At 42.3% G+C, this 10080-nt stretch overlaps 1 protein-coding gene across 4 annotated transcripts in view; it reads right to left on the reverse strand.

Moving 5' to 3' along the window:
* Positions 1 to 2550, reverse strand: part of DOCK9 (dedicator of cytokinesis 9) — a 117173-nt gene extending 114623 nt beyond the window's left edge. For all 4 annotated transcript variants that reach the window (XM_048295862.1, XM_048295858.1, XM_048295856.1 and 1 more), the window contains exon 1: positions 2249 to 2550. In XM_048295862.1, coding sequence (XP_048151819.1) covers positions 2249 to 2362 — 114 coding nt within the window. In that variant the 5' untranslated portion in view covers positions 2363 to 2550. The remainder of the gene's footprint in view (positions 1 to 2248) is intronic.
* Between the last annotated feature and the right edge of the window lie 7530 nt (positions 2551 to 10080).

A 10080-nucleotide genomic window follows, 5' to 3' on the forward strand; every position in this document is an offset into this window, starting at 1 on the left:
TTAAAAAGTACTGTTTCATTCCAAACATCAATGTTCAACAAAAAGAGTTACAGTATATTAACAGGAGGAAGAAAATGTAAATGGAAACCTGCAATTACTAGCCTTTTATTTAAACAGTGTGTGCACAGGAACACTGGAGTTCAGTGATAGAATGAACAGCATTCATGATAGTCAGCAAAACATAGCAGAAGGAGCAAAATATGGCTGAAATAGGAAAGTGAACTTCAGGACAAGACTGTATGTGAGAGATGGGGACTCAGCTTCATGCATCAAGCTAACATAAAAGGATCAAAAACCTGACATGAATGTTAAGTCACTATGAATGGTAAGTCACTACGTTTGCTTTCTAAAATACTGATGAAGACCTTAGCCAGATCAAGACAGTACACCATTTTGCACCATCACTTCTTTAATCTCCATAAAATTCTGCAGAACATGCTGTTGTGACAGCATAAAAACAGCTGGGATATTAGGGCCTATCACCCTATTATATGTTTGGTCAACCTGAATTAATTAAAGATGCATATAAATATTTTCCAAGTCATTGACACTAGTCATAAGTGAACTAAGGAAAAACCTTCCAAAGGCAGAGGAAGGAATGGCAGGGTTGCAGACTACTGCAAAAGAAACATTTATGTCATGAAAATACCTAAATTTCTTTTGTGCTCCCTCAAAACGAAAAATATTTTAAAATACATATACTCTTCTTCCACAGTTCCCAATAAGCACTTGATCCCTGGAGAAGTGTTAACACATTTCGGATATTCACTCCATGTATACATGCTAACACCTTGTGGAAAGCTGTCAGTATCCAGGCAAACTCTGAACTATGCATATTAGGTCTTTTACAAATTCTGTGACCCATAAATAAGTAAAGAGCAATTTAATTTTAGAGTGAGTTTTTTAAAAGAAAGGTATTTGTCTTTCAGTCACAGCTACAGCATTTGTTACTCTCCCAACACACGACTATGACAAGACAGTGTCCCAACAGGAGGTTTAAAAAAGTTAGACAAGATTATACTTAGTATTAGCAAGAGCAAAGAACAAAGGACAGATCAGCTTCCAGTATCAGGAATCTCAGCACCAAAACTTCTTCACTTACACAGAGATAAATGCTTACTGAAACACTTCCCTTGGAGATAACAAAACCACAAGGAAAACAAATGCATACCATGAATAAAAGTCCCAGGAGAGAAGCCCTGAAAAGTCTTACTGAGGCTGTTTAAGATGTCATCACCCGCTGCCTCCGTACAGCATCTAACAGAATCACAGAATTGTTAGGGTTGGAAAGGACTTCTGGAGATCATCTAGTCCAAACGCCCTGCCGAGACAGGGTCACCTGGAGCAGGTGACACAGGAACACATCCAGGTGGGTTTTGAATGTCTCTAGAGAAGGAAACTCCATGACCTCCCTGGGAAGTCTGTTCCAGTGGTCTGCCACCCTCAATGGAAAGAAGTTCTTCCTCATCTGGAGGTGGAAATTCTTGTGTTTATGGCCACTGCTCCTTGTCCTTTTGCTGAGAACCACTGAAAAGTTTGGCACCATTCTCTTGACACCTGCCTTTGAGATATTTACATGGACTGATGAGATCCCCCCTCAGCCTTCTCTAGACTAAAACACCTAGTTAGTTTAGACACCTGTTTACACAAATTTACTTTCAGCAGTTTAAATTAAATGAATGCGCCCAATTGTGCACTGGAGAGAGCAGCAACCATGTGCTAGCACGGTACAGGACAGCCGGGATAAACAACACACTAAAACATTCCTGCTACACTTGCCAGCGCTCATCTTCCATTCTGCACAACATAACAAAAAACTGCATCTTAGTTGTAAAGAGAGTAAAGCAGTAGCAAGATGAAAAATCACTTTTGCACCGCTATTTCGACACACGCGAAAGCGATTCGGTCCCGTCAGGCCGGGCGCCAGCTGCTCGCTCCACAAGTGAAGAGTTTGCAGGGGGCGGGCGGGAGCGCCCAGCCGTGCCCGCCGGGCGCCGCATCCCACGGCGGGCGCGCTCCCCCCGCGGCCGGGAGCGTGCCCGCCCCGCCTGCGGCGGCACCGCACCTCGCCCCGCCGCAGCAGCCGCCGGGGCAGCCGAGGAGCCGCAAGCCCGCGAGGGATCAAAGCCCGCGCCGCCGCCGTGACAGCCCGGCAGGGATCAAAGGGCCCGTCTCCTCCTCCGGGGCCACCGCCGCAGCCCCGCGAGGCCCCGGGCCGGAGCCTCGCCCGGGCCGCCGCCGCACTCACCAGGAGGACGGAGCCGCGCACCACCTCGGAGACGCTCTGCCGCAGCTCGGCCGCCGTGCCGGGCTTGCTCAGCGCCCGCGTGAACTTCCGAGTCTCCGGAGCCACGAGTGCCATGGCTGCTGCCTCCGCGCTCCCTCCCTCGGCGCGGGGCCGCCGCTGCCCTCCCGGCGCGGCCGCCGGGCGGACGGACGGACGGACAGCCGGGGGTGACCGTCGGGGGGCGGGCAGGGAGCGCAGCCCCGCCGCCGCCGGGTGCCGCGGGCAGCCCCTCCCTCCCTGCTTCCCTCCCTCCTTCTCGCTTCCCTCCCTGCCCCGATTGGCGCGGCCGCCAGCGGGGCGGGGGGCGGGGCCTGGCCGTGCCCACCTGTTCCCGCAGCGCCGCTCTGATTGGGCGTCGGGTTACCTGCCCGGCTGCGGCTCCGCGCCCTCATTGGCCCGGCGCGGGCCCGGGGCCGCGGCGGGGCGGGGCCGGCCGGAGCCGGAAGTTCCCGCCTGGCGAGCGGGCCCGCCCCGGGCGGGAGTGGCGGCGGCGGCGGCTCCGTCGCGGTAGCACGGGCGGGCTGTGCCTGCCCGCGCTGTGCCTCGGCGGCTGCTGCTCCCCCTTGTACTTGCATAGGGGAGGGCGTGATCCTGCCCCTCTACTCAGCCCTGGAGTGCTGTGTCCAGTACAGTACAAGAGAGTCCTGGAGTGGGTCCAGCGGCGGGGAACAAAGATGATGAGGGACTGGAGCATCTCTCTTATGAGAAAAGGCTGAGGGAGCTGGGCCTGTTCAGCCTTGAGAAGACTGAGACAGGACCTCATCAATGTCTATAAGTATTGAAGGGTGGGTGCCAAGAGGATGGAGCCAGGCGCTGCTCGGTGGTGCTGAGCAACAGGACAAGAAGCAAAGGGCAGAAACTGATGCACAGGAAGTTTCACTTGAATATAAGGAAGAACTTCTTTACTGTATGGGTGACCGAGCACTAGAAAAGGTTGCCCAGAGAGATTGAGGCTTCTCCCTCGCTGGAGATATTCAAGAACCACCTGGACACAATCCTGTGTCATGTACTCTGGGATGAACCTGCCTGAACAGGGAGGTTGGACCAGATGTCCCACTCTGGTCACTTTCAGCCTTGTCCATTATAGGATTCTATACCTGTAGACACACATACACATACACATACATGTGTATAAGTGAAAGAGTCCAAAACCTTGGGAAATGGGTGCTGGAGCTGCAGCACCCACAATGTGGAATGAGTGCGTGCGCTGCTTGTGCATCCAACTTTTTCTCTGAAGTTTTCCGTTTTACTTTTTTATCCTCACAAATAGTATCTGTTTGTAGGTAAAGTTGCACATGTCCTTATGTGAGTAAGGTCCACAAAGGTCATGAGGGGTCTCAAGCATTTCTTAAGAGGAGAGAATGAGGGAACTTGGCCTGTTTAGTCTAAAGAAGGGAAGACTGCAAGGGAATCTCATCAATGCATATTAATATCTCAAAGGCAGGTGTCAAGAGGATACTGCCAGACTCTTCAGTGCTGCTCAGCAACAGGATGAGAAGCAGTGGCCATAAACACAAGAACTTCCACCTCCAGATGAGGAAGAACTTCTTTCCATTGAGGGTGGCAGACCACTGAAACAGGCTGCCGAGGGAGGGTCACCTGCTGCAGGTGACCCTGCCTTGGCAGGGGGGGCTGGATTCGATGATCTTCAGAGATCCTTTCCAACCCTAAGAATTTGATTCTGTGATTCTGTAAAAGTGTAGATGTCTCTAGCATGCTTAATTACCATGAATTCCTGCTGAGAGCTTGGCTAGCAGCACTGCTGGAAGGCATGCAGGCATTAGACACGTTTAAATGCCTGGAGCATTTGAGAGCATTAGAGCTTGTGCACCTTTATCTTCTTAAGCACCTTTTTATATAAACTAACAATACTTCTCTACACTGAATATACAGCTTACCACTGAGGGAGGGAGGGACTGAGTGCTGTGGACAAGGGGTAAGGGGACTTTCAGGTGGAAAAAAAATAGCACAAAGTGTTTGTGTCTGAGCATACATACTCAAGAAAAGCCTGCTGGATAAAGGGCCTCTTTTATTGGATGATTCACAGATACATCTGTAACTAGTAAGATTCCAAGTAATTGAGGTAATTCCTTCAGAAAGACAGAGGATAAAAAATGTTCAAATGCACAAATTTGTATCTTACCCAGAGTTTTTGTCCTTGAAGGATCTTTCCTACAGATACTCTGCAGACCTGCATCAAAGGCTCATTTATTCAAATGCACGAGCTGGGATTTTTTAGTAGGATATCTGTCACAATTTGAGTGTTCAAATTAGTTTATACCTTAAGAAAGACGTCATGTGCAGAGGGTGACTTGTCAGGCCCAGTAAAGATCACTAGAGTTTCTGTTCTCACAAATCCAAGACCTGGTGTGTCTATGAGTCAATGTTTAGGCTGATAAATCAGAAAATTGCATACTGATGAGACAGATTACCTGAATACAGAACTGGATGAGCATCTATGTAAACATTTAGCTAGAATGAGCTATCTTATGATTGTCTTTTTAACTTTTATATCTCAGTCTGTAGGATATGTCTAGATCTCAAACCACCACAAGTAAACATGCCCTAGATTTTATATAAATAATAGATTATTATTTTAGAAAATTAAATATTTTATTATTTTCAGAGCTCTCAGGTGCTTTAAATTCTGACAATTCTGACCAAAACAAAAATAGTCTAATCTAGAGATTTTAATGGTTGCTTGAATGTAAAATGGCATAATTTAACTATGTTTGCATAATTTAACCATGTTTGTTATCTATAAATATTTCCCATGTATATTATGCATTTTGCTGGAACAGTGTTCCAGGTCTGAAAAAACTCTGAATGATACCTGTATAGATAGAGATATCTAGAAAAAATAGGTAAATGATAGCTTACTTCAGAAAACCACAAAGGATACCCAAAAAACTGAGGTTATGACAATCATCAGTTTCTTTTCAGCTAAACACATTCAGCTAAAGAAAAAAAAAGAAAGTGACAATTCTGTGTATAAAACAAAAGGAAAAATATGGAAGCTCATAAGCAGAAATGGTAAATTACAGTTGTGAAACAATGAGAATGACTAATAGTAGCTAAATATAGGAATGAAAAGTCTTGGATCATTGCCTAAAGGGCAAGGGGAATAAATTTTTTAAAACATCAGGATCAGGAAAGAAAAAAATCTAGACAATGGCATGGTTTGCCTGCTACTTTGAAATACACAACTTTCAGTAACAATGCCAATGCATAAAAGGATTTATTTTTTAACAGAAACCTGGATAATGCAGTAATACTTCATGGATGTAATTGCAAATGTTTTATTCAACCAGTACTTAGTAAGGATGCTAAATAGCAACCTGTAAAGGTTAAAGCATTTAAACTTTCAAGACCAACTAAGTCATGGCACAGACTTTTATCGGATTCTAAATCATTCATGGTAATAATCGACCTGTGTTTGTTCCAGAAATGAAGGAGAGAAACTGATTTGATGTCCATTAGAAATGTAAAGCAAAGGGGGTTTGGAGCTAAAATAACATGATGACAATCTTTGGCAAAATCATAAAAGTCAAAAGTAAGAATCCTATGTAGGAATTAAAGAATTATTGAGTTTCTAATATCAACATGATTTGCTGAAATTTAGGCCTGTTGCTTAAGGGGATTAGTATTTCACCTAGCAAGGGTCACTGTATGGTTATGAGTTTCTGTGAAGACATTATAGTATATTCTGTTGAGCTAACATTATATTCAAAAATATTTTTATACAAAACTTGCAACATAGCTTTATCTGAACAACTGAAAAAAAAAAGATGCAGCTATAAATATTTATAGGGAGAAAAGGCATCTAAGTACAAAGAGTATTTTAAAGTCAAATTATAGAGGTGTTATAGTGTGGTTATGGAGAACTCAAAAAGACTCATACTTACAGTACAAACTTTGGATTTAAAAGTGGAGGAATATTAAGAAGTAACAATGATGATGTTATATATGGCATTCATCAAACTTTTACTGAAATTGTGGTATTGCATTTTAACACAAATAATTGACAAACTGGAAAAGCCAGGAAAATCTGCCTTGCAGTGAGAGAATGAAGAAGCACCTGTCTAGCTTATACAAAACCTCCATCATAACGTACTAGGATTTGAAAGAGAATTTCAAATATTAAAAGTCTCTTTAATATGTCAGCTGACAGTGAGAACCAATAAATGGCAGGTGAAATTATACTCATTTAGAGTAAGATCCTTCTCTTTTAGCCACAAGAGGAGTTATTTGGCATTATCCCTAAGGACCCACTAAGCTCTATTTCCCAATTTCTAAATTAGGATTCAATAGCTTTTCTAAATCCTGTGATCTAAGTCATCCCTCAAGCTATGGACTCAAAGCAAAGCTCACATTGTAGAATTTCTTGGCTTTTGTTGCTGTGGAGGTCAAGATCATCATAACCTTTCTGGCCTGAAAATCCTTTCAGTTAGGGAAAGAGCTGTTGAGCCAAAGGCCACTTAAAGTACTGATCTCTTCACTCTTGTGACCAGTGACAGGACTTGAGGAAACAGCATGAAGTTGAGTCAGGGGAAGTTTAGATTAGGTATCAGGGAAAAGGTTTTTCACCCAGAGGGTGGTTGGGCACTGAACAGGCTCCCCAGGGAAGTGGTCGCAGCACCAAGTCTGAGTTCAAGGAGTATTTGGCCAGCGCTCTCAGGCACATGGTGTGACTCTTGGGGATGCCCTGTGCAGGGCCAGGAGTTGGACTTGATGGTCCTTGTGGGTCCCCTGCAACTCAGATTATTCTATGATATGGCCAGAGAAGGTGCTGAAAGATCAGAGGAAGCAAAGGTGTACACATTAAATATTTGCTAAGCAGACAGTCTGGAGGTTTTACGAATAATAAACAACTTAAAAATGGATCTTAAAATCCAGAGAAGATGTGGGGGTGTTTTTGGTTCTTTTTTTTGGTGGTCTAAAAGGCAGAAGCATAAAAAGCTACATTTTGATAGCATTTTAGCAGTAATTTAAAATGAGTTACTAGTTCTCTATACTTGTAAAAGTTAAAGTAAAACAATACTGCTGGTAGATAGCTTTTTTAGCATCTTCAAACATACTAACCCAATCAATGATGTGCTGGAGTAGGTTCATTTGAACTCCTTTTTAAAATTCTCCCAAAGCCTGAAAAGAATAATGGAGTGTTTTTGCTGCATCTGGCTAAGACTGACTTTGTCCCAGATACAGCTAATCTACCCTTCCAAGTATTATACAAGCAGTCCACACAGATATTTCTGAATAGCAGCATTTAGTTTTTCCCCACTGCCCCCAGTGGAACATAAGAGCGTGCCAAAGTTTATGTACAGAAAGGTACAAGCATTTAAAAATTACTTTGATTATACAACACTCATCTCTTCTGCCCCATGAAATCCATAATATGCCTTTTTAAGATAACACCATTTTTTTATCAGATGGTATCCCCAGGTCTACAAAGTTCATCCTAACTTCAAATACCTGAAAACATCTACGTAGTGTAAGGTAGAATAAACATGTATTTCCACTGAGCAGATATACTGTAAATTACTTTGAGATTGTTTCCTTTGATTATATTAGTAAAAAAGAGCACATTCATGTTTCTGCTGCTCATAAACGGAAATGCAAAAATTATTTCAGTTTACTCCTTACCTGGAAATCTGGCTATATCATGAGGTGAAAGGAAGGAGTATTTAGTGGAAGTTTCTCCATAATTTCCAGAGTGTTACTGCTCATCAAACTACATCCATTGCCTGCTTTGCAGAATGATGTCATTAGTTTCAGTATAACTCTGTGTTTTAGGCTTAGTTCTTGTAACCCTGCCAGTAGAAACTTGAGGAAGGACCAAGTAAATATTCCGTGATCTTTCTACCCATTCATGTGCAATTTTTTGTGCTTCATTTTTCCATTTTTGTTTCTCATGTTCAGCAGAGGTATTACAGAATTAGTATAAGCAAACTAAATCTTTCTCTGCACTGGTGCACAGCGTAAATGTAGCTTCTTTTTTTCTTAAAAGCGGAGGTGATGTTACCTCCCATGACCTGGCTGAACTCCAACCAGGGTAACTGTAGTTCTATGTAAATAAATTCCTCTGCAGGTTCACGAGGATACAGAATAATTCACTTTCTGTCTTTTCTACTGACTCATAAGACAATTCTGGCACTTCTTTCAGTTTATCAGTCAATCAGTTTCATTCAGACTTCTGGCATAGTATTCCTTCTTCAGCATTAGTTATAACAATCTACCCATGAGTATTGCTAACATCTTTTGGAGAGTTAGTCATGCAATGTGAACCGAGTTCCACATAATGCTTTTCTATTTTCAATGGAGTACGACAGCTGTGTGATTTTAAACCTGATAGAAGATTGATGCAGGACTTCTGAGTGGCTGCTCTGATTTTGTTTATTTTGGTTTGTCTAAACTCAGTTTAGATAGTTTTTGCTGGACCAAGTTAATAAAGGCTACACTTAACAAAAGTAAAAATAGATGCATAATGTTTTGTACCAAAAATTTAAAATTATTTAGAGTTTAACTTTTACAATCTTAAATGTTTATTTACCTTCACAGCTTTTCCTGAACTGCTGCTTAGGATTTCTGTGTGCTTTTAGGAGATATTTCATGTCATGCCATGACCACCAGCAGCTGCTTAAGAGCATACCATGGGATACATCTTTCTTTTATCATCAGCATAAGGACTGTTGAAACCTTTAGAAGAGGATTTCTCTTCTCAGTAGGGATGGAGATTTCCAGCTAAGCCAGACCATATGCTGATTCCTGGATTTCTTATCTGTAATCAGTCTTTCTTTGATGTTGTCAAAGATGTTTCCATTAAAACTGCAGAATGATTCTGGTACTTCATCAGTGTTCATGTGCAATATTTATTATTATGAGACTACATCCCTTACTACGCAAATCAGTAATACATTTCTTGCAGTGTTAAAAGTTTGTGATTCCCCACCCACTTTGAACTAAGAGCAGCACAGAGGAGATGGCTGATAACCTCTTAACTCATAAAAGTGCTGACAAGGTCTCCTGCAGACACTGTAATTCAAAGTAGTCTGTACGACCACAAGTGACTTGTCTGCTCATTCCCTTAATTTGACATAGCTCACATTTCTTCCATTCTGAGTAGGTAACTTCATCATACTCAAAGAATTTGGGTAAGTGTTCCTTGTTTCAAAGTCAGTTTAGATACAGTTCCAAGACATGATCTATGAAATAAATATTAGGATATGATCTGTATTCATCAAAGAGATTGAGCAATGATTGTTTACACTATAGGCAAGTCCCAAAGCTTGCAGTTCTTACCTCCATGGCAGAGGAACTGATGCAGCAGAGATCCTTGCTGACACCAGGGAACAGTTTTCACCATATGCTGTTCACAAGAAAAGGAAAACAGATTTTTTTTGTATATTGCATGCTTGTCCAGTATCTGTTCAACTAGTGTATTTAGGAGCTTGTTCTCTGGTATAAATATATACTCTGAAATGCTAGGCTTTGCTTCCTGTGCTTTCTTCCTTGCCAGTTCTTCTGGCTGTCATTTATAACAAACATAGTCACAATAAGAAACACTGTCACAAATGCAGTATACTGTCATAAAATAAAATTATTGTAGCATACTTATTGTAAAGATTTATATTTTTATACAACATACAGCTATTAAAAATAACTGCACAATTGCTAATTTCTACTGGCTAAGGGTTTGGTTTGGCAGATTTTGAAACTGCTTGCTAACTACTTGCTGTGGTTGACTTACCTAAAGTAACTTGTTGGGAGCAGTTTTAAACTTTTTAAAGCAACTT

This window comes from Corvus hawaiiensis, chromosome 2 (assembly GCF_020740725.1).
Source record: "Corvus hawaiiensis isolate bCorHaw1 chromosome 2, bCorHaw1.pri.cur, whole genome shotgun sequence".
Taxonomy (NCBI): Eukaryota; Metazoa; Chordata; class Aves; order Passeriformes; family Corvidae; genus Corvus; species Corvus hawaiiensis.